Source organism: Syngnathus floridae, chromosome 9 (genome assembly GCF_059516105.1).
Source record: "Syngnathus floridae isolate MCC-2025c chromosome 9, RoL_Sflo_1.0, whole genome shotgun sequence".
NCBI classification, from domain to species: Eukaryota; Metazoa; Chordata; class Actinopteri; order Syngnathiformes; family Syngnathidae; genus Syngnathus; species Syngnathus floridae.
Genome location: NC_142421.1, coordinates 136,213 through 162,757, shown reverse-complemented (window position 1 = coordinate 162,757; position 26,545 = coordinate 136,213). Strand labels below are relative to the sequence as shown.

At 47.9% G+C, this 26,545-nt stretch overlaps 5 protein-coding genes across 10 annotated transcripts; 4 read left to right on the top strand and 1 right to left on the bottom strand.

Moving 5' to 3' along the window:
- fbxw4 (F-box and WD repeat domain containing 4) lies at nucleotides 1-10,859 on the top strand. 2 transcript variants are annotated; one of them, XM_088385333.1, is made up of 9 exons: nucleotides 2-378; nucleotides 1,055-1,150; nucleotides 1,388-1,573; nucleotides 1,649-1,781; nucleotides 1,891-1,976; nucleotides 4,305-4,370; nucleotides 7,564-7,704; nucleotides 8,965-9,106; nucleotides 9,455-10,859. In XM_088385333.1, the coding sequence occupies exons 1-9, from the start codon at nucleotides 194-196 to the stop codon at nucleotides 9,587-9,589; spliced, it is 1,170 nt and encodes a 389-aa protein (XP_088241459.1). In that variant the 5' UTR covers nucleotides 2-193; the 3' UTR covers nucleotides 9,590-10,859. The 2 variants fall into 2 exon arrangements, with proteins under 2 accessions (XP_088241460.1, XP_088241459.1); XM_088385334.1 differs by lacking the exon at nucleotides 1,055-1,150 and having other exon boundaries at nucleotides 1-378.
- A 1,782-nt stretch (nucleotides 10,860-12,641) lies between these two features.
- Nucleotides 12,642-15,366, top strand: wbp1la (WW domain binding protein 1-like a). Its single transcript, XM_088385716.1, has 4 exons — nucleotides 12,642-12,862; nucleotides 13,591-13,693; nucleotides 14,316-14,477; nucleotides 14,590-15,366. Exons 1-4 carry the CDS (start codon nucleotides 12,800-12,802, stop codon nucleotides 15,063-15,065), a joined length of 804 nt encoding a protein of 267 aa, XP_088241842.1. The 5' UTR covers nucleotides 12,642-12,799; the 3' UTR covers nucleotides 15,066-15,366.
- A 459-nt stretch (nucleotides 15,367-15,825) lies between these two features.
- On the top strand, nucleotides 15,826-25,617 carry ctu2 (cytosolic thiouridylase subunit 2 homolog (S. pombe)). 2 transcript variants are annotated; one of them, XR_015860139.1, is made up of 19 exons: nucleotides 15,826-15,993; nucleotides 16,606-16,680; nucleotides 17,043-17,121; nucleotides 17,329-17,388; nucleotides 17,510-17,570; nucleotides 17,640-17,749; nucleotides 17,932-18,167; nucleotides 18,581-18,716; nucleotides 18,937-19,068; nucleotides 19,141-19,232; nucleotides 19,318-19,418; nucleotides 19,514-19,585; nucleotides 19,654-19,720; nucleotides 19,794-19,866; nucleotides 19,946-20,004; nucleotides 20,088-20,163; nucleotides 25,279-25,322; nucleotides 25,413-25,433; nucleotides 25,546-25,617. XR_015860139.1 is itself a non-coding variant. In XM_088384099.1 (17 exons), exons 1-16 carry the CDS (start codon nucleotides 15,938-15,940, stop codon nucleotides 20,131-20,133), a joined length of 1,455 nt encoding a protein of 484 aa, XP_088240225.1. In that variant the 5' UTR covers nucleotides 15,826-15,937; the 3' UTR covers nucleotides 20,134-20,163; nucleotides 20,253-20,338. The 2 variants fall into 2 exon arrangements, 1 of the variants encoding a protein (XP_088240225.1); XM_088384099.1 differs by lacking the exons at nucleotides 25,279-25,322; nucleotides 25,413-25,433; nucleotides 25,546-25,617 and adding an exon at nucleotides 20,253-20,338.
- On the bottom strand, nucleotides 20,222-24,289 carry cyp17a1 (cytochrome P450, family 17, subfamily A, polypeptide 1). Its single transcript, XM_088384098.1, has 9 exons — nucleotides 23,971-24,289; nucleotides 23,311-23,764; nucleotides 23,060-23,198; nucleotides 22,720-22,955; nucleotides 22,268-22,354; nucleotides 21,691-21,909; nucleotides 21,446-21,615; nucleotides 21,183-21,286; nucleotides 20,222-20,806 (listed from the first exon to the last, which is right to left on the bottom strand). The coding sequence occupies exons 2-9, from the start codon at nucleotides 23,629-23,631 to the stop codon at nucleotides 20,547-20,549; spliced, it is 1,536 nt and encodes a 511-aa protein (XP_088240224.1). The 5' UTR covers nucleotides 23,632-23,764; nucleotides 23,971-24,289; the 3' UTR covers nucleotides 20,222-20,546.
- borcs7 (BLOC-1 related complex subunit 7) lies at nucleotides 24,342-26,031 on the top strand. 4 transcript variants are annotated; one of them, XM_088384109.1, is made up of 5 exons: nucleotides 24,352-24,552; nucleotides 24,881-24,947; nucleotides 25,279-25,322; nucleotides 25,413-25,433; nucleotides 25,546-26,031. In XM_088384109.1, exons 1-5 carry the CDS (start codon nucleotides 24,415-24,417, stop codon nucleotides 25,690-25,692), a joined length of 417 nt encoding a protein of 138 aa, XP_088240235.1. In that variant the 5' UTR covers nucleotides 24,352-24,414; the 3' UTR covers nucleotides 25,693-26,031. The 4 variants fall into 4 exon arrangements, with proteins under 4 accessions (XP_088240239.1, XP_088240237.1, XP_088240235.1 ...); XM_088384112.1 differs by having other exon boundaries at nucleotides 24,358-24,552; nucleotides 24,881-24,943; XM_088384113.1 differs by lacking the exon at nucleotides 24,881-24,947 and having other exon boundaries at nucleotides 24,342-24,552.
- Nucleotides 26,032-26,545: the final 514 nt, after the last annotated feature.

The following is a 26,545-nucleotide window of genomic DNA, read 5'->3' as shown; positions in this document are numbered from 1 at the left end:
GCACATACGTCATACGTCACGCCGTCGCCATCCAAACACCACGAGGGAGTTTTCATGAAGTGAATGGGCTGCGAACCTGCTGCCGTCTTTTTCCGCGTTCATCACTGACTGCTCGCATAATTCTTTTCTCAAGATGGCCGGTTTGTTACAGTGTGCAGTTAGTAGTGTGTACCCGGTCGTGTACGTTTGAAGCATGCTCCTCTTTCAGCTACCAGAGGATGTTTTGTATCACATACTGTCTTATCTAGACTGTCAAACACTGAGTCGTCTCTCTCAGGTTTCTAAAGTCATTTGGCACATTGTAAGCCGTGATGTGGTGTGGAAGAAGATCGCCAAAGGCTTGTTAAATACTGGAATTACTCGATACTGGACCGACATGTAAGCTAAGTCACGCGAGCGTGCTGTGTAGTATTTCACTTAGCATTAGCACAAGCTTGCTACCCGAGCGAGCGAGCGAGCGAGCGAGCGGCTGTAGCAAGTCCGTACTCTTTCTCTGTACTTGCCAAGTACACACTCAGCTACTTTGAAGGCATGCACTCTGGGGTCGTGTGAGGCGGCGGGAGCTTGCTCCCTCCCTCCACCCCTCCACCATGGTGGGCAGCTTCCATCCCGTTGCTCTGCCTCATAAGCCTCTTCATGCCCCCTGAATCAAGTATAATCACTTTGCAGCCTGCAGCTTGATCTGCTGGCTGGCCCACAGTGAAGGGGAGTGAAAGTAGTCATCATTTGTATTTGGGTTTTCAAATCAATAGTTTGTGACACAAGTCCTGGAATTTGTCTGACACGTACCCTGCGAGTTCTGATCAAAAAGCCCCTCTCCAACCAAATTGCCCGTAGGTGCGAGTGTGGATGCTCCTCTGTGTGTGTGTGTGTGTGTGTGTGTGTGTGTGTGCGTGCCCTGCGTTGGGCTGGCCACCAGTTGAGGGTGTCCCACGCCTCCCGCCCCAATTCAGCGTGCCCTGAGGAGAAGCGCTTCACCAAATGGATGGATAGATGAATTTGAATGACACTGTCACTTACATGTTATGTGATGATCCACAATAATCTGCCGCAGCTATCCTCATATCCTGCTTAAGGAGCGAGTGAAGATTGCTCAAAACTGGTGCCATGGAGTGTGTAAAAGGACTACGCCTTTGAAATGGCAACCAAAGTATGGAATCGTTTTTACCCAATGTTGATGTTAAACAATGAACATTAGAACGTAGAGCTTCTGCATTTGGATACATGTCTTTTCATTCTGAAGCTACAGATTGTTATCCTGTCGTCGAGCTAACTATGCATTTGGAAGTGGGAGACCAATCGCTGATCACCGTGGCCATGTCTTCTCATTTCCAAAAGGAGATGCACAGTGTTACTTGACTAACTTTCCATTGAAATATTTCCATAGATTGTTGCCGTGGTTGCAGCTGGATGGGGACACACTATTTTTGTCTCAAGCTGGCGAAATTCAAGCCTACCCTCTGCGCCAAGACTGCAAGAAGATTTGGCGTAAGCCAATCAAAATCTACTCTGGCCACCGGGCAGACGTCTGCAGATTTGTTCTCACGGACACGCACCTCATCAGTGGTGGAAGGTAGCGGCGTGGCGTGGCATGAAATATGTATTCCTTCACCTCGCCTCATCATACCTCCTTTTTTGTCTATTTCAGTGATGGCAAGATTGTGGTCCACAGTAGAAGAAGTGAGAGCCCAAGGAAGTTATTTGGTCATAATCAGGAAGTCAACTGCATTGACTCCAAAAACCAACTCATCATCAGTGGATCTAGAGATCAAACAACCAAGGTCACCATTCAGTTTCTTTTTTGTTACAATGCAGTAATTGTCATTAAGGTTTCACCATGGATGATCCATTCCAAAGTTTGCCTGTGACTTGACTTCCTTCCATGTGTAGATCTGGACATTGGCCTCCAGCTGCCCCCGAGACATCATTCCCCTGTATGACAGAGTCTGGTCTGTTGCAATTAACCCGACACTAAGGTAAGAACAATTTGCTCCGGAAAAGGGTGTTTGTGATCATCTGCAGACTGTATTGCGCAGGCAGGCGGCCACGCAGGCAGGCAGCCACGCAGGCAGCCACGCAGCCACGCAGGCAGCCACGCAGGCAGCCACGCAGGCAGCCACGCAGGCAGCCACGCAGGCAGCCACGCAGGCAGCCACGCAGGCAGGCTGGCTGGCAGGCTGGCTGGCAGGCTGGCTGGCAGGCTGGCTGGCAGGCTGGCTGACTGGCTTGCTGGCTTCCTCCTCCTCCCACTTGCTTAATCCCTGTGTTTATTTTTCCGACGTATATGAACTGAAGCTTTGTCAGGGTGGCTTTCTTGTAGCCGAGTTGACTTATCAAGGCAGGTGTGTGCGTGATGGTCTCCCGCCCACCCGCCCGCATCTCTTAAACCCCGATGCGCCTTCGCAATCCCTTTTCCACTTATTAGTATTAGACGAGGCTCTGCTGCTGCTGCTGCTGCTGCTGCTGCTGCTGCTGCTGCTGCTGCTGCTTTATTGCTTTTTTATTTGAATTGAACTATAGGGCGGCACGATGTATCGACAAAATATCGATAACGTGATATTGAGCCATGCCATATGCAGCTGGCAAAAACATGCAATCGTTTCCTTCAGTTTGCTTTGTCTCAATTCAACACAATGGGAAATCTGCATCACCATCCCTCCCTCCCTCCCTCCCTCCCTCCCCCCCTCCATCCATCCATCCATCCATCCCTCCATCCATCCATCCATCCATCTCTCCCTCCCTCCCTCCCTCCCTCCCTCCCTCTCTCCCTCCCTCCCTCCCTCCCTCCCTCCCTCCCTCCCTCCCTCCAACCCACCCATCCGATAGTAAACATGGGGTGTGAGATGCTTGCTTCCAAAAGAAAGCAAGAGCCAGGCAAAATTGCTCAACATAAGCACATTGAGCATTTGCGACACTTCTTGTTCCGTGAGTGTAGCGCTGACTGTTTTCTTGATTTCGTCAGAGCATCTGAGGGCCCAATTTGCAAATTGGATATTGCGCATGCAGATTCATCAATGACTCACACCCAACGGGAGAGCCATTATTTGTTAGTTTGCCTTTGATGGTGTAGTCGCCGAAATCCAATTAGGTCTGCGCCCCCCCCCCCCCCCCCCCCCCCCACACACACACACACACACACACACACACGCACACACATTCCTGCCAAACAAGGCGCTGGCCCGATTTTGAGTTTGTGTGGCTGCCTTTGCTGTGGGGTGGGATGCATGCATGCAACACTGACCATTAGTGTAGGAAAAAAAGAAAAGGGGGCCTGGCCTGGGCAGGAGCCAGTGAAGGGAGAAGCTACCCTGAAGAGACTTGGAAACAGGGAGGGGAGGGGATTGTTTTGTCTCGAATTCCTCAAGCACAACTACAAAGATCTCGCAGGGGCCAAAAGCGCTTTTGAACATTTTAAAAGAAGAAAATGATTGTTGGATAAACCGTCAGCTATTTGCCACTTTCTCACCGCCGCCGGCCGGGGGGGATGACCTTTGGCATTTGCTATCAAAGTACAGGCTGACGCCACAGCAGCCACCCAGCCAGCCAGCCAGCCAGCCAGCCAGCCAGGCCGAGTGTGCCTTCTTGTATGAGCGCACCCCCCAGCCAGCCAGCCAGCCACCAGCCACCAGCAGCAGCACCAGCAGCCCCACACACTCCAATTTCACCCCCACTGCTCTGCCCCCCACTCAAAGCCTGAAATTCACGTCTTTCTCATTGCCGGCCGTCCATCCCTGCGGTTCAGGAGTCAAGAATTCAATTAGTTCAAAAAAAGAGGAAGAAGAAAAGAGAGAGGCCGCAACAATGCCATAAGGGGCCAGCCACAATGTGCGTTCGTTCCCACAGGCTAAAAGCAAGATGCACACGGCAGGAGGGGAGAATAATCACGGCTCACACTGAAGCCCCTCATTACACACACACACACACACACGCACACACACACACGCACACACTCACCTTAAATTACTTCAACGCATGCATGAAGAGAGACACACTTGATTGAGCATTCTCACAGATAGCTAGCGCAGAGACGGACGGCCAAGCACCGACAAAATAAGACCGTTCTAGTATGTTTGCAAAGTTGAATTTCCATGACATCCTCAACACTTGGGTTTGTTTCAAGGTGGCTATTCTCGTCAGGATTGGTTCAAGGTGTTGGCCAGACGTTTGTCTTGACAATTTGTTTGAGGAACCTCGAAGGAACCGGCTACTAAGGCTTTTTTTTTTCTTTCTTTGCATGATGAAGTGTTAACGTGGGGTGATGGTTGTCATATTGAAAAATTGTGTCTTTCTCTCTCTGTGTGCAGCTCCTTTGTAACGGGTACAGCTTGTTGCAAGAACCTCTCCCCTCTTCGCATCTGGGACGTTGAACGGTAAGGTAATGGCGCAGACAGCCGCCACGAGTGGAATCTAACACACGACAAACATCAGCCCTCACAACCTATGACAACAGCCAATATGTATTTGTGTTAGAAAAGGCCAAACTCTGTGGTCTTATTGGCAATTGCCTTTGTTTTGAGTCCACGTTAACTTGATGACTTGAAGTTGTCGCGCTGTTTCAATTGTAAAATTCCTGCGTGTGTGTGTGTGTGAAAGGCACGCCTTAAAACGTATCCATCCGTGTAAATCCCAGCTTTACGCGCTCAGATTAAAGCAGACAGCGCGACTAACAATATGCCGAGGGCTTGAAATAGGAGAAGGAAGAAAGGACCCTCGTTTAGCAGAACGTTGCTATAGAAAGAAAGAACGAAAGAAAGAAAGAAAGAAAAAGAAAGAAAGGTGGTCACAAAAACAACCTGATTACTTCCAAAAACAACTTGATGACTTCCTTCCGACCTCAGTCCTTTCTTTTTTGAAATTGCTCATCCTTCACTAGCAATGTGGACAATGAAAGAACCTGGGAGCCGCAAGCGTCATTGGTGGGTGCACCGATTGCATTCCTGATGTTTGGACCTGAGAGGTGCAGGCTAGATTGGGCGGACATGAAACCAGTTGGGAAGCCCCTCTGTTTGGTTTAGTGAGTCAAAACCTCAGCAGGCAGGCAGCCAGGCAGAGCAGGGCAAAGCAGAGCAGAGCAGAGCAGAGCAGGGCCGGGCTGGGCCGGGCCGGGCCGGGCCGGGCCGCCATTCTCTACTTGTCAGACAGCATTTGACTTGTTGTATGGCTGTGGCTCCCCATGCTTCTCTGCCTCAGCCTTAACGTAGCCTCCGAGCACACGCAGACAGTGCTTTTAATGACATAGCAGCAGCAGCAGCAGCAGATAATGCCCTTAGCATTTTTTCCTTTGACAATTAATTAATGATTTCTCCTTTCACAAGCTGTGTGTGGCCCTTAATAGCGCTCTGGCTCCTGCAGTGAGAGTGGACAGGCCTAAATGGGGACAGAGAGCCCCTCGTGACAATCGCACTCTGTGACTACACACACACACACACACACACACACACGCTCCTATTCCCACTTTTAGGAGCCACTTTACAAAGTGCTTCTTCATTTTTTGCCCATTTCCCCTCTAAGGAAGGAATGTCTAAGTTTAGCAGAGGCATTGCGATGAATTCATTATTTTGGGATCAATAACACGTCGCAAGGCAAAATACACTGCCACGTGTGCTTAATCCTCGTAACTAATAGATTCATTGGTGTAGTGTAAAATTGGGTGAATAACACACAGTTATGGTTGCTTTGATGGATGGTTATGTGGATTGACTCTTCTACTGTGCTTGGCTCCGAGTTTTGGTGTTCATGAGGCTCAATAGTAGCAGCATTAGAAAGACAGCGATAACAACAAGGTATAGGGCCTGTGCCCAAGCATCAACTGCTCAAGGCCTAATAGTTAGCACCTCCATGTCTATTGATGCAAAAGCACCGGTTCCTAGTTAGGTGGACAAAGAACAAACATGGGCGCCACCGCTTTATCCACCGATTTTCAATCTGCCTGCCCGCCTGCCATTTCTTTAGCTAATCTTCCAATTTTACAGTGAAATAAACAGTTGACATTTTGGGCAACGTGACGCAAGACGTCCTTGCTGCTTGCCGCCGCCACCGCGAAGGCTCCCCTTCCCATCCCTCCCCTCCTCTCCCCTTCCGTTCCCTTCCCTTCCCTCCACCCCAACAGCTCATATTGGTCTACATCAACAACAGTACTTTGCAATGGCCGTAAGGCGGGGGTCGAGGAGCCCCTGCCGAGCATAGCGTTTGAAATGCTACGGGGGTTGTTGTTTATAGAAGGAAAAAAAGCAACCGCAAAACCCGCATCGCAAATGGCGCACTGGTGGCTACTTCTCCACTTGTGTGCGGTAGCAGCGGCAATAGAGTTTTGTGATTGACAGAGTTTGAATACGTCGTCTGTCTGTAGTTAAGGTCTTGGATAAGAAGTCATTATTTGACATGTTGGTCATTCTTTGGCTTACTGCTTGTTTTTTTGGCGCCGTGCTAAACTGCTTGCTTTTTGTGTTCAGGAGAAAAGGAGGGGTCAGTACCCCACGGGCTCCAAATGAGGGACTCCCCATTGGCTAAGACTTTGTCACCAGAGCTGGGCAATGAGAAAGCTCTGGGCCAATAAGGCGCCCTACCGAGAAGGTCCTGGTCCAATAAGGTGGCCCCCTGGGGTCAAGCCCAGGGATTACCACACAGAGCTGGCCTCTGGATTGAGCTTCACAGAGGAGGGGAAGAGGGGGGGGGGGGGGCTGCTTGGTCAGTCACCAAGGCTAGCAGACCTCTTTAAATGGTTGCTATGGGCCAGGTATCAAATGTGTGAAAGTCTCTCACACACACTCACAGTCACGGTCACGCAGGGTATTAAATGGCAACAAAGAGACAGTTAGAATGCAATAATACGCACTGCTGAGTGCAGGTTATTCTCCAATAATCAAGAGACCTGCACCCAGCCAGCCAGTAAGCCAGCTCTACAGAGCTGTGATCACAAGAGCATGCTGCTGCTGCTGCTGCTGAGCATGCTGCTGCTGCTGCTGAGCATGCTGCTGCTGCTGCTGCTGAGCATGCTGCTGCTGCTGCTGAGCATGCTGCTGCTGCTGCTGAGCATGCTGCTGCTGAGCATGCTGCTGCACATGCTGCTTTGCCTGCTGCTGCTCCTGCTGCTGCTGCTGCTGCTCCTGCTGCTGCACTCGCTCACACGCAGGCAGGTCACGCCACAGCAGCCGAGAAAAAGACACATCAGGAGTTGCCCTTACTTACGTGTACTTTGCGTCCCATCTGCGTTCACTATGCAACACGTGACTTTGGGCTCCCGTAGACCTCTGACTAATTCCGCGCAACATCAAGATGATTGGTGAAGATGCTCTTAATCGGCTTCACGTGTAACGTGCTTGCCTATCGGTCCGTATGCTCCACACCGCAGTGATGCGATGTCTGCTTTTCATTGTTTTATTCTTTTTTCTGTAAGCACTGTGGATTTTTATTTGACAAACAGAGGGGCTGGCCATCGGTGTTCTCCCTTTCGGCAATGAGCGTCTTTCCAGCCTCACCGCGGTCGCATTTGAGACGCGGCTCCTCATTCCTACTCGTTCGAATCCAACCCGACCACTCTCCTCCTCCTTTGCTTGTCTCCAGGTCCGAGTGTACGGGCAGTCTGGGGTCAGAGTTCCGTCGAGGGGCCGGTGTGTTGGATATGCTGTTCGAGAGCCCTTTTCACCTCTTCACCTGTGGCTACGACACATTTATTCGACTCTGGGATCTTCGCCTAAGTCGGCGGTGAGTGGAAAGTGTTGAAAGTGCTGTATTTCGACGTTTCCCCTCTTTTTGCTCATTTCAAGTTGTGATGAAAACCCTTGTTCCGGACGTCGAGTCAATGAATCGGGGGGCCGCTCGGGACGCCAGTGGTTTCTCTGCCGCTCGCTCAATTTTGGGCTAATGGGCTTCACTGGAGTCAATCTAATATGATCGGATTGGCCAATCACTCGGGGGATTTACAAAAGGGCAGGGCTGGCTGGGCTGGGCTGTACATTTCAAGAGGGGCGACCTCTTTCCGTATCAATAATGAATCGAGTCCACCTTAAGCGGCATCCCGAGCGGCTCCCGAGCGGCTCGGAGCTTCAGGTTGCCTGCAAATTTCAACAAAGGTGACATTTCAAAGGATTTGATCCACAGTGCAGCGTGAAGATATAGTACGCCCCGTCGTCATGAACGCTGTTTACGAGGAAAAAACGAAAGCCTATTTCGATTTCCTTTCTACCATTCGGAATCCTCTCCGAAGAGAGTAAAGTGAGTCCGCGGTGGGTTTTGCTCGCTGAGTAGCAGATGATAGCGAATTATGAACTAATTGAGAGTGCAATGAATTATACATTGGCCCGTCGTGTTTATTGATCAACCACACACTGCATCTATCTAGCTCTCTGTCCATCTATGTATGCAGGTGCCACATGTTCTATTCCTGTCTACTGTGATTTATCACACTGTGTGCTTGCGTGCATGGCTGTCGAGCACTTGGTCTTTCTTAATCTCTTATTGATGAGGCCGTGTGCACTAATGGAGGATCAATTCCTACTGATGAACAAAAGCCTGCTTATTTATCTTTTGTGAATCTGAGACGGCAATCAGTTGGGCTCAAAAACGGCTTCAAAGGGAAACGTTGCTTGTATGCAAATCGTCGGCGGGTCCTGTGCCTGCCAACCAGTGGCCAGTGAAAGCGAGTAAACGGCGTCGGCCGTAAGAAGGTCGGCCGCACGTTCTGCTCGGCTGGACCTTTTTCAAGCGACGGCTGAACGAATCTTAACGAAACGCACCGTTTATTTGTCGCGTTAGCTAACAGCATAACCAAAGCGATCATCTTTTAGTATGAATAAAGTACTTTACTTGAATGTAAGCAAGCAGTTTTGTTTGAATAAAGTACTTTACTTGAATGTAAGCAAGCAGTTTTGTTTTGTTTTGTCTTGTTTTGTTTTGTTTTGTTTTTCTCTCCCTCTCTCTCTCCCTCAATTCAATGCATCTCAATGTGGCTCTTGTTACCAACAGGAAGAACGTCATGGAGTGGGAGGAACCCCACGACAGCGCCTTCTACTGCATGCAAACGGACGGAAATCACATGATAGCCAGCGGGTCCTCCTACTACGGTGTCGTTCGACTCTGGGACAAAAGGCAAACTCGATGCTTACAGGTGTTGTTACATTTTTGTCATAGTCAGCCCTTATCTCATGTGTTGGTTCAAAATGTTCTTTTTGATTCACCGTATCTTAATATTTTAATTTAAAATGAAAGCCGCATCATAAAAAAAGGATTTGTTTCAAATGTTATTTTTGATGAACCACATTGTAATATTTTGAATTTAAAATCAAACATAAGAACCATATCATAAAAAAAAAGTTCTTTTTTTTTTTTTTTCTTTTTTGCTGCAACTTACCGGTATCCAGGTCCATGTAGTATAGTACGGAAGTCCAAATGTTGGTATTGTGACAGCATAAAAGAATCATTTGAAAGCATTCTCATGAAAATGTTGCTTTTTCAGTTTTTCCAATTGAGCTCGGACCTTGTGAGCAGCCCAGTGTACTGCCTGCGTTTCAGCAGCTCTCACCTCTATGCAGCCCTGGCAACTGCACTCCACTCATTAGACTTCAGACACAACGTCATCACCATCAGATGACACCAAATAAAGCGTCCACTTTAAACTTCAAATGTCTTCTTGCTTTGCATAGCTTTTCTACTGCCTTTCCAGCACAATCCCTCACCTTGGTCGCTTTTGTTCTCTTCCCGTCAGTCACGGTGGAAGCAATTTGGGGATGAAACGGCCAAGGCGACGTGGTGATTCAATCTCGGCAGCCAGCTTCTTTCTGTCGGCACGTACGGATACGACATGGAAAGTTTCTCAACGGACAGAGCAATCGAAAAGTCAGCTGTTGCCCGTAAGGGGCATGCATGCATGCGTGCTGCAGCCCGCTGGAAGAAGGTTCATCCGTTAGCCCCGGGGGGCAAAGGACCGCGACACGGCCGTCAAATGCAAACGCTGGTTGGCGCAGCCTGCTTGGGAGTGAGGAAAACAGCTCAAACGTTTCTTTGGGAATGCATCAGAGGCCTTTGAAGAGGCGCAGGCGCACGATCCTCTTGACAAAGTCATGGACGTACATTTGACCCAAGCACCTCAGATCACACACTGTGGGGGATTTGCATGTTTGATCCCCCAAATCCACTTCTTGCTGTGCAAAGGGACGACCAGAGACGGCTTGCATTTGCACAGACCTGGCGGGATTATATATATCTATATATAGATATATATATATGTATGTATGTAGTGCACCTGGAGGTTGACACTACAAAGGCTGCTGCAGGCTTTGGTGGCCAAAGGTCAAGTACAACTGAATTGCTGCTTTCTGAATTGCGCCGAATTCAAATCGACTGTACATAGCGTGGACAATTGGATCGCTCGGCATTTGAGATTCCTATCAAATCAATGGCTCAACTAAAACTCGTGATCCCCTGCAATGTACATGGAGCAGGTCTGGGGCCACACGTCGAGAGAGACACAGTCCAGTCCAGTCCAGTGCCTGCTCCTTTGAGATGGGACAACTCGATGTATTTGGCCGTTGGAGATTTCGGACCTTTTTTTTTTTTTTTTTTTTGGAAGTTGTCAAGCTGCTTTTTCCCCTACTTACCTTGAGAGAAACTCATTCCAGTCTGCCAAATCCGTGTTTATACTGGACTGTAGTCATAAGGCCATCTAGTGGTCTCGAGATAAAGTACATGCATGCGGTTGCTTTAGCTGACCTACTCAAGTCATCATAACTTGATCTGAAAAATCTTCCCAAAACAATGTGTATATCAGCAAAATTGTCTCACTTATTTTGCTCTCTCGCCGCAACCAATGATGTAGTGTATTTTTGTAATTTTCGCGAGTAAAAAAAGAAAGTGCAATCATATGTAACTGGTCAGTGTCAAAATTGGTGTGATTGTTTCCTATCACACAACTTCATGTTACTCGTGCCAAAATAGCCCAATGAAATCTGGGTTTACCGTTGAAGTTTTGCGTTGTTTCTGTTTGTTGTGCAATTTGCAAAATTGATGGTAGCATTTTAAAAAGCGCAGACAGTAGTAAGAGACAATGACAAGAGACAATGACCTGACATAAGCCTGTCAGGCCTTCATTCGTTCAGTACTGCAGGTCTTAATGTGCCCTAACCAGCCATATTATATCGAATGCAAATCTGTGTCGTAGCTGAGCCGAAACGATGGTTTCAGAGTTTTCGTATTATTTACAGTGTGCAGTGTGCACACGCAACCCCCATGGATAAACTCTAGTCCTAGCTTCCACTTCACCTGTCAGTCATTCCTGGGTCCCTGGTGCTCAGGAGACCAAATGCCTGTCAGACCTCCAACAGCCCCTCAAAGAAGGACCCCCCCATCCCTCCCTCCCCTACTTCACCTCAATCCTTGTCAGAGCCGCCAAACAAAACTAAAGTCACATTCTAGAGAGTGGTCGGGGCTCCTGCTTTGCAGATCAGTCAGCGGACGCATGATTGTCGCTCACAGGGTTGGGCCCTTAATCCTATTGTTTCTCCGACAGGATTACTCTCTGCGCTCCCTCTCTCCCTGTGGCAGTGTGTGAGAGAAAGGCTAGATTAAGGGGATTAGCATGTATCCTCCTGACTTGTCAAACCGGGATGTAAGGAACCATTGACTTTCTTGGGATTCTGAATGAGGAGGTGCCTAAAAAAAAGAGGTCATGAAAAGCGGCAAACAAACAAAAATTCCTCAAAGGACAATGTGATTTGTTTCCTTTTGTTCCCTTCAACTGGGCTGAAAAGTTCAAAAGACAAGTCATGAAGCGAGAGCCTCAAAAGACGGTGTGTGTGTGTGTGTGTGTGCGTGCGTGCGTGCGTGCGTGCGTGCGTGCGTGTGTGTGTGTGTGTGTGTGTGTGAGTGAAATGGAAGCAGAAAGAGGGTCAAGCACAGCGTTACCTTATATTTACAACCTGGGTTGCTTTCAAAAACCCTAAATCATAGCTCAGGATTGGCCCTTAATAGAAACTGTGAGCTTTTATCAAGTACACCTGAGTTGCACTTCCTTGAACGTTCTAAGCTGACATTTTTTTGACCACAGTCACGATGACATGAAACAGTGCATATCACAAATGCAGTATTTGCCTTTGAAACCACGTTACAGTTGGTTCATGTAGTCAGTGTATACTACACTAGTGATTTGGCTCTATCTGGTGGCGGTACTGAGAATGACAGACTGACTGCATTCAATAACCCAAGTCAATAAGGATGCTACTATTTTGTTTTCGAAAACCCGGAAGAAGCACCGCACTTCAGGAGCGACAACAGTGTGATGAAAGGCAAAATGAATTGGAATATTTGCTTCATCATTATTTTCACCTTTTTTTTACTTGGGCACTTTTTGCTCCTCCATAGCCACGAGGCAGCGAAGCGACCGTATTTTAAAGCTATTTCTCCATCCACTCCCTTTCTTAAATGGACTTGATTCTCTGTACTGTAGTTCATTTCGTTAGTTGTGCTGAAAAAGAAACGGGTATTCTCTTGCCTAGTGACTGGTGAGGTAAGCATCGAGGGAACCTATTGTATTTTTTCTATCAACGACCAATGGTTGCACGCTCTTCCTGTTTCGACCAATCGTAGACAGATGAGGCAACTCAACTGTTGAAGTTTGGCACAACGTGTTTTGTTTTGGGCAGCAGTAGCAGTAGCAGTAGCAGTAGCGGCAGTAGCGACAGCAGCCGCCGCAGCCGCAGCGGCAGCCTGCCACTTTCGCCGATGTTCCCCCCCCCCCAGCCCAAAATGTGACATTTTAGCAGCATTTCGACCATTACGAGAGCTCAGATCATACAACTCCACAGCAATGGGGATGTTTGAGTACACCGTTGGACAAGAAAGTTTAGCGACCGAGGCCACGGTGGCGGAGGTAACATTGAAAGCTTAATGCTAACGTTAGCCTTAACTTTATGGAAGCCTTCGGTGAGCGGTAGGCGAGAAGCAGCTAGTTTCCTATTCCATATCATTTGTCATACTCTTTGCTTCTTCAACTGCAAATCTGATGACTGATTCTTTGTATGGATATCAGTGGAGTTTAGTCGACGACAGCTTGTCAGTTATACGAGAGAGCACGTTCCCGGTCGGCCGCGTCCAATAACAAACAATAAAGAACTCCAACTTATCTCATTGATTAACCTTTTTTATTTCTGCTACCTTAACCGTGAATTAAATCGCAGTGCAAATCCTTTTGAGAGGAACCAAAGTGATTTTTCATGTGACAGCTCCGTTCTGCATTGATGCCTACTAATTCGAATGTGTTTGAGTCGTTGTTGCATTTTCAGTGTTAAGCAAAACCTAGCCGAAACAATCATGGGCATGAGTCAAGTGATTAAGTTCAGACTTTTAAAATGCACCTAAATTATATTCCGTTGAAAATTCAATTCCTCCAAAATGTAATCACTTCTAGCCATCAAGCATGGACGCTCTCGTTTAGCACATGAACTCTTTGAGACCCGAAGAGCATTTCTATTTTCACTCCAGAAGTCAATACAGTGGTTTGAAGAGTAGGAAAAGGTCTTTCCAAAGTAGTGAAAATGTCGATCAAAGTGTGACCAAATCCCTGCGTATCAACATGAAAAGTGCCTTTTGCATCTACAGGAGAGTTTGGTGTGCACGGGTTTGAACAACCAGAGCTATACCTGTGACTCTGGCCACTGCTGCGGAGAAACACAGTGCTGCAGCTACTACTACGAGCTGTGGTGTGAGTTACTCGCCTGGCACCCCGCAAAGTTTCACGTAGAATTCTTTCCAACGAAATGTGATGGGGGAGGTTTCGCAATCATGATGTTCTTCGAACGAATTCTCGAATCATGCAACAGAATGCTATTCTTGGAGTGGGTACTTTGAGTTTAAGATCTGCGACTGTGGGATTGGAACGCCAGGAGCTTTTCTGTCCTGGCACAGCAAGCAGCACGCTTTCTTTTTTGGCTTGCAGACCAGGGTGAGCATAGCAGATCTCACCCAATGGGAAGTTTGTAGGCCACTGTGACATACAGACGACGTACGCTCGCAACACGAACGAGTGACTGCGCGCAATACACATATCTTGCTGCTCTTAAAGTTGGCCGCGTATCACGTTTCCTTCGACGCGTCAGGCGCATAGTTCATTTATTTTGGTTCGATCACAGACACTCAGCAGCAACAGCGCCGTCCGTCGAAAGGCACAAGCAAGCACATAGCTTGGTTGCTGCCGCTGACAAATCTCTCCACTCCATTGAAGAGTGGGAGCGGGCAGGCAGGCCATATATGGCTTGATAGAGTATACAATGACTCTGATGTTAGAGCAACTGTTGTTCTTCAGATTGTTTGTGTGCATCCTCCAGGGTTCTGGTTGGTGTGGACTCTGATTGGCATTCTGACCTGCTGCTGTTTGTGTCAGCACTGGCGCTCCAAACAGCGCTTCCAACAGCAGCGTCGGCAGAACGAGATCAACCTCATTGCCTACAGAGAAGCTCACAACAACTCTCAGGTTCCTCTCTACCTCAGTAAGCACGACTTTGGAAGTCTTGCTCTGCATATTGCACGCATGGCAGGCACCTGATGATATCATTTTGGCAGCAGTTGGCAGTCGAATGATGATTTGTTGTCATTTGTCAGGATTCCTACCCTCTTCTCTGTTGCCCGCCTATGATGAGGCGGTTGAGCGGCCAGCGACTCCCCCTCCTCCTTACACACCTGTCCCGGCAACACCTCTGCCGCCGCCAGCAGCAGCAGCAGCAGACGCACTAGAAGAACCTTGCTGCCACGCGGCCACCAGCGTCCCAAGCGATGCGCCTTGCCCCCGCGTACCAGAGGCCCTGCTGCCCCACTCTCAAAGCACCGGCAAGGATTTGATGCAGGGCAGGTACCGGCGCTTCACAGGGGACTCTGGCATCGAAGTCTTTGACGGCCAGGAGCTGTGGGATCCGCTGGGGGGCTTTTTGCCAAGAGAAGAGGCGGATGACGGAAGGGGACAAACAGAGGAAGCCTGCGTCGGCCGCGCTTCCCCGGGATGCCAGCACGCCGACGGTCCCGATGGCCTGAGCCAGCGGAACGCAAACGGACACGCCGCAGACCCGCAGTGTCACGGGTAAACAATCAAGTATGGATACCTTAGGGATGTGAAGTTGTTTTACGAAAAGTCTTTGACGCGTTTGTTTTCAGGGTGAGTCATCCGTTGTAGCCTTTTGTCGGTACGTACGCTCGCTTTGCACATCTATGCTGAGATATTTTTCAGGCATGGTACGTGCTTTGCCACAGGTTCTAAATTCGCCGTGAGCCATTGCGTCACGGTTCAATGGGAGTGTTCATGTGAGCTCATTTTGTTTCAGGGAAATGTATTATGTATGTATTACATTTTATACAGTAGTTTCCAAATAAATCACTATTTACTTACCCTGTGTGTGCGCTTGAGTGAGAGTAGCATACTAAATTCATTTTCCAACAGAGAACTGATCAAAATGTCATTGGATTTTATCTTCATATAAATGAGTATCACATGATTGGGAATGATATCACGTGTTCAATAAGAAATGCAAACTTTTTCATTTTCCTGATGGGAAAAACCAAAAAACAAAACCCTGGCCAGCCTCACTTGTGTGTCCCTTTAGGTTTAACTGCATCAAGTTGCCGTGGCTTCCAAGCTCGACGATACTTTTAATGCTGTACCAACAGAGTTGACTGATATGATGCGTGTACTTTTGGGCTATGTAGCACTTGTTCCGCTCCGCTCCGCCCCGCCCCTCCAAAACTCCATTTGAACGATGGCACGAACCCCACTAAAAAATTCCTAACTGGAGCTCCGTACCACTAGTGGGCGGTAATGTACCCGAACTATGCCAACCACCATTAAACAGCGAGAGAGAGCCGAAGTAGACGAAGACGGAACATAGCAACACTTCGGACCGAGCAGGCGTCGGAGACAGCAACCCATGTGATTTTGCCTCGTTTTTCTTCTGTCCGTTCGATGTGTCAGGTAGCTGAAGCCTATAATGATGACTTGGAGCAGAAGGAGGTTCCGAGGTACCTTTTTAAAGCTTCATTGTACAAATGACGAAACTCGAGTTTTACGCACAACCTCGCACATGTACAAATATGACAAGGTTCTCTACATGTATGCGTGATTGGCCACGTAAGCCTACATTAGTGAAACAAGGTCACGAAGTATCGCTTTTATGAAGCTAGAAACTGGTGGGCCTCTTATTGATTGCGATTCTAAAACGGATTTCTCAACTCTACTTCGCTTTTCCCGTCTAGAATCAAATCAAATTAGCGTCGCTGAGTTTAGGTAGCAAAGTGTCCCAAAAGGTCACAAGCTAAAATCATTTAGCATAAGATAACATTTCCGATGCCCCAAAGATCGCTTTGGTTAGTTCAAACGGACGCCTTTTTTTTCTTTCCGTTAGTTAGTTAGTTAGTTAGTTAGTTAGTTAGTTAGTTAGTTAGTTGTGTTAATGATGGGTAACTAACATCCTGTGTTTTTCATTGAAACAAAATGAGTCCCAATCCAAGACATGTTTTTACTGTGGTAAAAAAAAGCCTTTCATTTAATTTTTCAAATGTCCTCATGAAAACATTGGAATTGATGTCATCGGTTCTGAACTTTCTCATGATAATTGCTTGATCTGCTGCTAGTGTGTCGAAGAAATGTGTCAAATGCAAGGAGGCGATTGCCGTGGTGGCCATCAGAGCAGGGGACCGATACTGCAGGTAAGATGCACACATCACTTAGACAGACATTTCCCAAAGAATTCCAATATTTACTTAGCAACACTATGCAACCTACGTATGTGCATTTTTTGAAAAGGTCAGCCACAATTCCAGTGCCACTGCGCGTTTTCATGCATTGGTCGAAAGCACTTGGAGAACTGAAAAGATGATTGGCTGGCTGGCTTGCTGGCTGGCTGGCTGAGATCTGGTTTCAGAAGTTGCGCAATCCAACGTTGCCATCGAATCCTTTGGTGTTGAGACGCACGCATCTCTTGGGAAGCCCTACTGAGTTCATACTGACTACCTGTTTTGATGTTCTACACACCCCAGTCGCTTATTGCAATTTCATTCGTTCTTTTTAGGGACTGTTTTGAACAGTACTTCCGTCATAAATTCAGGGCCATACTGGGCAAAAACAGAGTGATTTCCCCTGGAGAAAAGGTACGGTGCTTTGGACTAAGCAACACTCACACCCCCTTTGCCATTGCGCCGCAATTGTCGCACGTACATACGTACGTTCGTCGGTCCGTTACGCACAAGCCAGTGCGCACCATTGATTTAACATTCAAGTTAGTGCCCACAAAGCAGGTGGCCGCCGGTACTTTCTGTTCACAGCAACTCCTCTGCTCATGGCTTTCCTACTTGTAGGTACTGCTGGCGGTATCTGGAGGCCCTTCTTCTTCTTCAATGCTCAGACAAGTCCAAGAGGTCTATCACTTTGAATTATCGTGCAGTGTCCCCCCCCCCCCCATTGCGGTGTTTTTGTCATGCTGATCTAAAAGTCATGATTTGACTCGCATGTAAGCAATCTTTCTCTCCCCACTTCCAGGGTTTGAGTCAAAATGCTCACAAGAAGTTGAGATTCATTCCAGGCATCGTCTACGTTGACGGTAAGTACGTCATATCAAAGACGGTCCGGCTCGCTTGCCAAAATCGGACTGGGTTGCGTTTGCTTTCAGACGGCGGCGCTTTCAATCGCTCTGTGGAGGAGAGACGGCAAACGGTGGCAAAGATTCAAGATATTTTTCAAGCCACGGGATTCCCCTTCCACGTGGTGCCTCTAGAACAGGTGGCTTTTTTCATCACTCGGTCAGATTGAGCGAAATACGAGGGCAAAATCGTTTCCGGCTGGCTGATGGTACCAAAATGAACGCGAAAGATGGCTTAGCATAGTCTTTTTATGAATGTAGGCGGAAATGATTTCGAAATACACGTGAGGATCATTTGGTGTGCTTCTCCGCTCGCTCGTAGGTTCTCGAGCTTCCCAGTTCACTTCTAGCCGCGGCCTGGTCTTCCTCGGCGCAACGAGCGACTTCCTACGCAGCGTGTGCCGATAACGTCATTGGTGATGCTAGCTCCAACTGTTTGACGGCAGAGCCGCCGCGTGAACCTTCTTCCCCTTACGTCGACCAAACTCACTTACTGCAGCAGCTTATTGACGCTCCCAAGACGCTGACGGCCAAAGAGGAGCTACTCGGCGTGTTAAGGTATTTCTCTTTGATCCGTAAGCGTTTGGATTCATCATTTTTGACATCAAACATCCCAATCTAATTTGAAGTGGAGGACGTCTGACAAAAATGTGGCATGATGCGGAACCAAAATGTGGCATGATGTGGAGCCAAAATGTGGCATGATGCAGAGCCAAAATGTGGCATGATGCAGAGCCAAAATGTGGCATGATGCGGAACCAAAATGTGGCATGATGCGGAGCCAAAATGTGGCATGATGCCAAACCAAAATATGGCATGATGCAGAACCCCCCCTCTCTCTCTCTCGCTCTCTCCCTCTCCTCTCTCTCCTCTCCTCTCTCCTCTCTCTCTCTCTCTCTCTCTCTATCGCTATCTCTCTCTCTCGCTCTCTCTCTCTCTCCTTATCTCTCATTCTTCTGTGTTTTTCATAGACAGCATCTTTTAGTGCACACAGCGCGTTGCGAAGGCTACACGAAATTGATGTTTGGAGACAACTGCACCCGACTGGCGGTCAAACTTATAAGTAGCATATCTTTGGGCAGAGGAGCACAGCTTGCTCAAGATACAGTAAGTGTTCTTTCTTTCTTTCTTTCTTTCTTTCTTTCTTTCTTTCTTTCTTTCTTTCTTTCTTTCTTTCTTTCTTTCTTTCTTTCTTTCTTTCTTTCTTTCTTTCTTTCTTTCTTTCTTTCTTTCTTTCCTTCCTTCCTTCCTTCCTTCCTTCTTTCTTTCCTTCTTTTCTTCCGAAAAAGAAAGTGTAACAAATTGCTGCGTGTGTGTGTTTGAACAGAGTTTCTCAGACTCTCGCTATGGCAACGTGATGTCATTGAAGCCAATGAGGGACTACTCGGCCAAAGAAATAGCCTACTATAACCACATCTTCCGTGTCCCTTCTGTTTTCACACCCAACCTGCACACAAAGGCAAGATCAATCCATCTGGACTCAAGTCTCACATGATAAACGTCGAAAGTCAAAAGTGCAATCTTTCAACAGAGTGGCGAGAAGGCCAGCATCCAGCGTCTGACTGAGAGCTTTGTCAATAAACTGCAAGTTGATTTCCCATCCACAGTCAGCACTATATACAGGTGAGGGGGCCGTTGGCTCGATCCTTCACATCAGTGGCCCAAAATGTGCGTTTGACTCGCTAATGTTGCTCCCTTCCTTGTGAAGAACCGGTGAAAAGCTGCAAACAACTTGGAAGAGTTCCTCCTCTGCCGCCGACCCTTGCCGCAGATGTTTGCTCTGCGCGTGTTCCCTGGATACTACCATAGGTACAAGTTGGAAGTCGGGTGACAATGACAATGACACCGTTTCAATCTGCAATCTATCTCGTTCAAATCCTAAATTAGCCTTTGGCATTTGGTAGAAAATGCTTCGGCCTTCCAGTCCACTCGAATCTCTGAATGCCTCTCCCAGACCAAATGTGTCGCTGACGCAGGTACTGTCCAATTTCAAGTTTGATGCAATGGAGTGCGACGTATTTGCGTTGAAATGGCTTGCTTCCAGAATGGACGCGCCAAGGAGAAGCTTGCCGTCCGTCTGCGGAAGAGAGAGGCTGCTCTTCCGTTGCCAGGTAGATTTCCCACAATCTTGACGTCGGCCCATGCGCCCAACCTGACGGTGTGACCTTGCCGTTTGACTTGTAGTCACAGGGTTCCAGACGCGACGGATATCAGAGGCCTGCTGTGTTACAGTTGTCGGTTGACCGTCAAAGAGATGGTGAGTTGACACGCAGATTGTAGGGTGAAGAAGGCCTTAGAATGTGCAGCCAGCAACAGCCCCCCCCCCTGCTTTTCAGTCCTCGCTGGATCGTCTACCTCGATACATCTTGTCAGCGGCTCAGACGAGGCAAAGGAGGTAAGCGCTCGCTTTGTATTTCCACCGAGGGAAATCTGAAAACAATACGCGGGTCGAGTGATTGCTACTCTTTTGTTCTTTAGGTCCCGTATGAGAGAGGAAATCCGAGATTTCCTGCTGGAGGATTAGTTGAACGATTGTAACCCCTCCGAGAGTCAGGTTTGGAATTTTTACTTGCCCCCCCCCCCAACCTATCTCCAATGGACGTCAACACGTATTTGAAACAAAATTCTTTATTGACAACACAGGTTTTCAACTTACTAAAGAAAAGAAAGTCCATTTCTGTTCCGGGAAATCACGCATGTCACTTGATTATAAAAACCAAACAAAACAACTGAAGTCAAGTCAAAGACTGTTGATTTTCTCAAATTATATTTCTATGTACAAATATCGGTAGTTCTAGCAAAACCTCAAACAATGAAATCTTGTCAAAAGCAGTTGTCATTTTGATGCGAGGTGGAAGTGTGGCGTGTGCTGAAAGTCACGTCTCGCTCAACTTGGTGACTTTTCAAAGCAAAGTCAAGTTACTCAAGGTAATTGCGCTAGAAAGCACGCCATCTGGGTGTGACGGTCACCTTGTACTTGGCCGGTTGAAGGACCACGCCAAACTTGCCCTCCAGCGAGGGAGGAGCTTGACCCGCTGGGCTGGAAAAGGTGAAGCGCTGCAGAATCCAGGCCAGGAAGATAAAGAGTTCCATCTTTGCTAAGGCCTCGCCGAGACACACCCGGACCCCGGCACCGAAGGGCATGTAGCTGGACGACGGCTTGCTCAGACCTGTGCCTTCGCCATTCAAAAAGCGACCTGCAGTGGGGGGAAACCAGATGAAATGGAAGTGCGTCCCAGTGTCCACACTACAAAGTCCTTTTCTCATTCTCTTTGGCGATTGGGACACCCGGAGCACCACTTGAATCCTCCATCCTTGTTAGCTTTTCAAAGGAGAAATCCTGCCACACTTGTTGCTTCTTTCGAAGCCCGGTTGCGGCTGTGGGGAAAGCCAAAGTGTGGGTGGCATGGTTTTGAATTTGTGGAGCTGCCACTCTTGCGTTCTTTCAGTTGTTGCAATTCTTTTGCCTTAGCATGCGATGCTATCGGCCCACCCGTTTCTCCTCTACCGCGGGCGCCGCTTTTGTCATTCCCGACCACCGTGTACTATATCATACTATTGGTTGCTTCTCACCTGGGTCGAAAAGTTCAGGGTGTTTCCATTCTTTCTCGTCGTAGTGCAGTGACCACAGGTTGACGATAACTCTGGTCCCTTTTCGCACTTTGAAATTTCCAAGGCTGCAAAACCAAAGGGTTGCATCAGACGTTTCTGGCTACAGCTGCTCGAATGCAGGAAATGAAGATATCACAGCTCCTACATACAGAGACCTCCATACGAATGCATATTTTGCATGGATGGATGTACAATAACTAGCACCTGTCCCATCGGAAGTGTACCTTGTGTCCTGGAGGGCAACGTGAGGGATGAGGAGAGGGGAAACGGGGCGGATGCGCAACACCTCCCTGATGGTGGCCTCGAGGTAAGGAAGACTGCCTCTGTCACTCAGGAGGGGGCTCCGGTCCCGCCCTAAATTGCTGTCCATCTCATCCTGGATACGTTTCTGCACCTACGCGCGCACACACACACGCGCGCGCACAGACTGGCAGGCATGATCTATTTTCATGATCATCATAAGCATTACCTCAGGGTGATAGATGAGGTAGATGATGGCCCATCTGAGGACGGTGACGGTGGTTTCCACCCCGGCTCCAAAGATGTCTCCGACAGTCATAAGGATGTGGTCGTCGCTAAGGCCCAAAGGCTCGGAACTCATCTCTGCCGTGTTGTTGTTTTGGGCATTGCGTTTTGCTCGGAGTAGAGCGTCTATCAGGTCCCTCTGCGAATTGTCGCTGTACTGGGCCTGAAGGGAGGGGGGGGGGGGGGTTAGGGTTAGCAGGGCATTAACACCGCCAGGTTAGGGGGGCATTTAACACCGCCACGGCCATTACTGTCATATTCAAAAATGATGAGATCTCGTTGAAGGCTATTCAAATGAAAGCTGTGGCACCATACGCTGACTGCAATGTCAGTTCAGACATGTTTCTTTCCTTGAAGCCGTAAAGCTCACATGATTGACTTCATTCAACACTTGACAATTACGATTGAGCACTCGATTTCTTGCGCTCCTCTTTGGGCAATACTCTCTTTGGTCCTACTTGGAAAGTCATGAGCCTACTCTGTGGTCCAGACATAACAAGACATCTACGTAGCTACTGTACCTTGTGTTCTTCATATTTCTGATGTAGAAGTTTGTCACGGGTGGAAACGCATTGTTTCAGGAGACGCAGGTCTGCGTTGGGAAAGAGCTGCAAAATGAAATGATTCTTTTCAAAACATGAGGACGCGCCATGTCATTTCCACCAATCTTTTCATTCCACACTTTACGAACACACGAAGAAATGACATGAGGTGTCATTCGCTCGCACGCTCTTCTGCTCCTGTTCAGGGTCACGGCCGATCTGGGTCTTATCTCGGCCGAGGAGTTTGGTCGAGAGGCGCGCCCGACCGAGACTGACCGATCCCCGTCGAGCGATCGATCGGCATATCGGTCTGGCTATTGTCAGGTGGAAGAATTCAAGTTTGAGCGTCCAAATACATGCACTGACTTCATGTAGGCGGCGTTTCTCACGTGAGCATTTCAAGCACTTTCATACGTAAGACGTTTGCTGACCTGGAGCCAGGGGAAAATATCCACCAGGCTGTCTTTGGCCACGGTGTCCACAATACCCTGGCTATAGAGAAGGATGGCCTCAAACTCAGGATCTCCCATTGGGTACGTGGAGTTGAAACACAGCGAGCAGATGACGTTGGTGACAACCCGCGCCAGGTCAGGGGAAAGGTCAACGCAAGCCTCGCTAGTAGCTTTCGCCGACATGATGGAGCAAAGGGACTGGGCCTGTGCGCAGACTGACAAGGCAGAAGAGCCACCTTTAGTTCAAGGCAACAGTTCATTCAAAGTCCATCACTTTGCCAAATGTATGGACGCACGATATACGTAAAAGACCACTCACTGATCTTCTCAATGGAGGCAGAGCCTTGTCCAAACATGTGGAGTGCTCCGTGGACAACTTTCCTGTGGAACTTCCAGGTAGCGCTGTAGTCTCCAAAGGCGATGTCTTTCCCATCTCTGGTCAGCACGTCGGTGGTTACCTTCATCCCGTGGAGAGGAGCATCAATGTGCGGGCAAGGAAAGATGGGCGGGCGAGCACACAGGCACGCAGGCAAAGGACTTTTTCAAAGCGAAGAAAGACGGTGCACCCACTGTTCTCGGTCTCCCTGCGAATATCTTGCCCTTCTTCAGCAGCACTTCTTTGGCATGGACGTACTGGTTGACGACGACGACGCGATGCGAGCCCATCATCAGTGAGTACGTCTGACCGTATTTCTCTTGGAGTTTCTTGAAAAGCACGTGAGGAGGATGTACGCTCCGGAGACTCAGCAGACTGCCGATCAAAGGGATCGACGGGAGGCACGGGAGCTCTTGGAGCCCGCTGTGGACCGGTTTCCGTAATCGTAAGTGCAGAGCGAAAAGACTAAGGAGTGTCAAAAAACACCCCCCAAATAGACACAGATCCCAGTCCATTGTTTGAGTCTGAGAAATGCTCAGCGCAAGTGGACAGAGAGGCCCTGAGCTGCAGCACAGCACCTTTTTATGCTGCTCCTTCAATGTCACATCCTTGAAACGGTGCCAATTGACGAAACCAAATCAAACAGCCCTGGAAACATGGAACAAACACGATCATAAAACATCCTTTTGGACAATTAATGAGCCAAACGACCAAAAACGAGATACGATGTCATACAAATGAATCGAATATTGGCTCAAGTGTGCTTTACTATGAACCGGTTCCTTCCACCCATGTTCGTGTGGCTTAGTTAGCTCCACACGTGTGGCTTTCTCCCACATTACCAAAACATGCACCTTTGTTTCAATGACGCTTGTAAAGTCGGCGTTTTTGTTGCCTCCAGTCACCTCGTATATTCCGGATGAATAACTGGTTTTGAACAAATGGAACTTTGAACAACGACTAATATTTGAGCTCCACTATGGTTTATGTATGTTTGAGGTGGCACCGGGCCAACTGGATAGATAGCGCAGTGTCCTTATTATAGTGCACGCGTCGTTCTTTAACTCCATACGCGGGCCTAGAATTTGCACTAAATTCCTAGGGAATAGCTTTCCTTTCTGTTTATAGCAGCAACATACTGTTCAGCGACAGTCTGGTAAACTGCAATGGTTGCTTCCATCCCGCATGAAAGCGAACGATTGGGTTTTTGTCCCAACTCGCGCGCCGTCGTTGTGTGTCTGTCTGTCTGTCTGTCTGTCTGTCTGTCAGTCAGGCAGGCAGGCCGTGGCAAAACAAACATGGCGGCGTCGTCGGCCGAAGCGCAACCTCGCTTTGGGCAGTCCGTCAAAGGATTATTATCGGACAAAGTGGGCTCTTGCAGCGTAGACGTGATCGCGCTGACACGCCAGGTGCTTAAAGTTTCCCGCAGCCAAGAGGTAGGTTGAGGATCGCAGCAGCTTCACATGGAATGGGAGCAGGCAGGCAGGCATGCAGGCCGGCCAAGTCTTTTGTGCACGATTCGTAACGCGCTTGAATTCCAATTGGTTCCATGCGAGTAGAATTCCGCCATATTAAATAAGTATGGGTTAGCCTTCTTTAAAGTTGATGTTGTTGTCGAGCTAATTTGGACGAGACCCAATGCAGACATGCAGTCTTTTGGCCCGAAAAACCCAAGTTCACATTGAGTGAATGAATGAAGAAACGTATGAATTGCTGTATGTTGTTTTGGGATGGAAATCCAAATCGTATTGCTATGCTTTCCAGCTTCTCGGTCAAGCAGCCAGAAATATGGTTATTCAGGAGGACGCGATCCTACACTCGGAGGATGTAAGTACGTACTACATTTGTGTGGATGGATTAGAAACACTCGTGGTGCTTGTCATTCATTCCCTGTGTTTCAATTAACAAATGAATGGATGCTGGCTGTAGGTAGCTAGCTCGGTCGGTCGGTCGGTCGGTCGGTCGGTAGTCAACGCAACCCTCCCTGTGTTGTGATCCGTGAGGGACCAAAAGAAACTTGTAAATGCGTTTGATCCAATGAGTTTTCATCAGAAACCTACTGGATTGGGGCAAAGTAAACAAAGCCATCGCTGCCTTCACACTGTGCACCTTTAATAAAGCGTAGTGGTGGTAACGTCCTTCTATCGCATCTGTCTTTTCAGAGTCTAAGAAAAATGTCCATCATAACGACACATTTACAATATCAGTAAGTCATTTTCTACCTGACACCAATGAAATGCACATTGAAACATTCTCCTCTCTTTTCTTTTCTTTCCTTTCCTTTCCTTTCATTTAGGCAGGAGGCCATCCAAAAGAAGTAAGTCTAAACGTGACCTTCTCGTTGTACTTAGTAGAAAGAGTCGTTTGTCTCCACCCTAAGCCATAACATCATGTGATGCTGATTGCCGCTTTGTTCTCTCACCCCCCAGTGTGGAGCATTCGAGAAATTTGCAAGATCAACTTATCCACCTGCTAAAGTAGACGTACATCGAGTTGGTTTTCGTTGGATAACACCAGCCGTGTGTTATGTTTGCAACAACGGATTCTCATATCCCATTGTCATCCACTTACAATAGTTGCTTATGTTTACACGTCACGGCGTCCGCTAAGCGCTGCTCAAACATTTACTGCAAATGTTCTCGATAATCACTACTATGAAATATTACAGAAGAGTGGGAACCAGAGATGCGCTGTAATTGCTTTATGTAATGGTAAAATCCTGTAACAACTCTGAAAAGCAGCCACCACTGAAGTTTAGAATCGTCTTTAAAAAAAAAAAAAAAAAAGTGAAATGGGAAATGATTCAGGGATGGGGTTTTTTTCTTTTTAGTGATGTCTTCATTAGGTCCATGGGATACTAATGAACAATGATGTTTTTTGTTCTAATTAAAACATTTTCACCCACAAAGTAAAAAGTGTTCCATTCGTTTTAAAAAGAAGAATGGCAAAGAAAAAATCAACCCAACAGCTCTATTAGGAAAGACAAATTGTTATTTTCGTATTGACACATGAAGTGGATGCAGAATTTCTCTTGGCGGGCCAAATCTAATTCCACCGCGTGGGCCACAGATTGACACTAAAGCATTTAGTACACGTTATCAAATGCCCTTCACTGACTGCATCACCAGCAGACAAAAGGACAAACTTATCAGCAGTTTATTGGCCCAAACAGCTGCATGACCATGACGGTGTCCCTGAGACCTGATGCCAAGACACTACCTAATGCTGCACATGCTCAGTATGGCCTAGCGTTCTGAATTCATGTGTACAGTTCACGGTAATATACGGAATCAATTGTTTTGGTATACGTACGTACGTCTTAGCTGTCGATGGAAATCACAAATGGGGTTCCTTCCTGGGACCCAAACACACCAAAATGAAATTGGTGTTGCCATCAATTGACACATACTAAGGATACGTAATCGAATC

Bases quoted from the DNA above. Each gene is read 5' to 3' on its own strand.
- wbp1la (XM_088385716.1), top strand. From the start codon at position 12,800: ATGGGGATGTTTGAGTACACCGTTGGACAAGAAAGTTTAGCGACCGAG. The intron at 12,863-13,590 runs GTAACATTGAAA...TTGCATCTACAG, and splicing joins CCGAGGCCACGGTGGCGGAG to GAGAGTTTGGTGTGCACGGG. The intron at 13,694-14,315 runs GTGAGTTACTCG...TGCATCCTCCAG, and splicing joins CTACTACTACGAGCTGTGGT to GGTTCTGGTTGGTGTGGACT.
- cyp17a1 (XM_088384098.1), bottom strand. From the start codon at position 23,631: ATGGACTGGGATCTGTGTCTATTTGGGGGGTGTTTTTTGACACTCCTT. The intron at 23,199-23,310 runs GTGGGTGCACCG...CACGGGATGAAG, and splicing joins TCGCAGGGAGACCGAGAACA to GTAACCACCGACGTGCTGAC. The intron at 21,910-22,267 runs GTACAGTAGCTA...CCCTCCCTTCAG, and splicing joins AGAAATATGAAGAACACAAG to GCCCAGTACAGCGACAATTC.
- ctu2 (XM_088384099.1), top strand. From the start codon at position 15,938: ATGTGTCAGGTAGCTGAAGCCTATAATGATGACTTGGAGCAGAAGGAG. The intron at 15,994-16,605 runs GTACCTTTTTAA...ATCTGCTGCTAG, and splicing joins GAGCAGAAGGAGGTTCCGAG to TGTGTCGAAGAAATGTGTCA. The intron at 19,069-19,140 runs GCAAGATCAATC...ATCTTTCAACAG, and splicing joins CACCCAACCTGCACACAAAG to AGTGGCGAGAAGGCCAGCAT.
- borcs7 (XM_088384109.1), top strand. From the start codon at position 24,415: ATGGCGGCGTCGTCGGCCGAAGCGCAACCTCGCTTTGGGCAGTCCGTC. The intron at 25,323-25,412 runs GTAAGTCATTTT...CCTTTCATTTAG, and splicing joins ACGACACATTTACAATATCA to GCAGGAGGCCATCCAAAAGA. The intron at 25,434-25,545 runs GTAAGTCTAAAC...CTCACCCCCCAG, and splicing joins CAGGAGGCCATCCAAAAGAA to TGTGGAGCATTCGAGAAATT.
- fbxw4 (XM_088385333.1), top strand. From the start codon at position 194: ATGCTCCTCTTTCAGCTACCAGAGGATGTTTTGTATCACATACTGTCT. The intron at 379-1,054 runs GTAAGCTAAGTC...AATCTGCCGCAG, and splicing joins ACTCGATACTGGACCGACAT to CTATCCTCATATCCTGCTTA. The intron at 9,107-9,454 runs GTGTTGTTACAT...TTGCTTTTTCAG, and splicing joins GGCAAACTCGATGCTTACAG to TTTTTCCAATTGAGCTCGGA.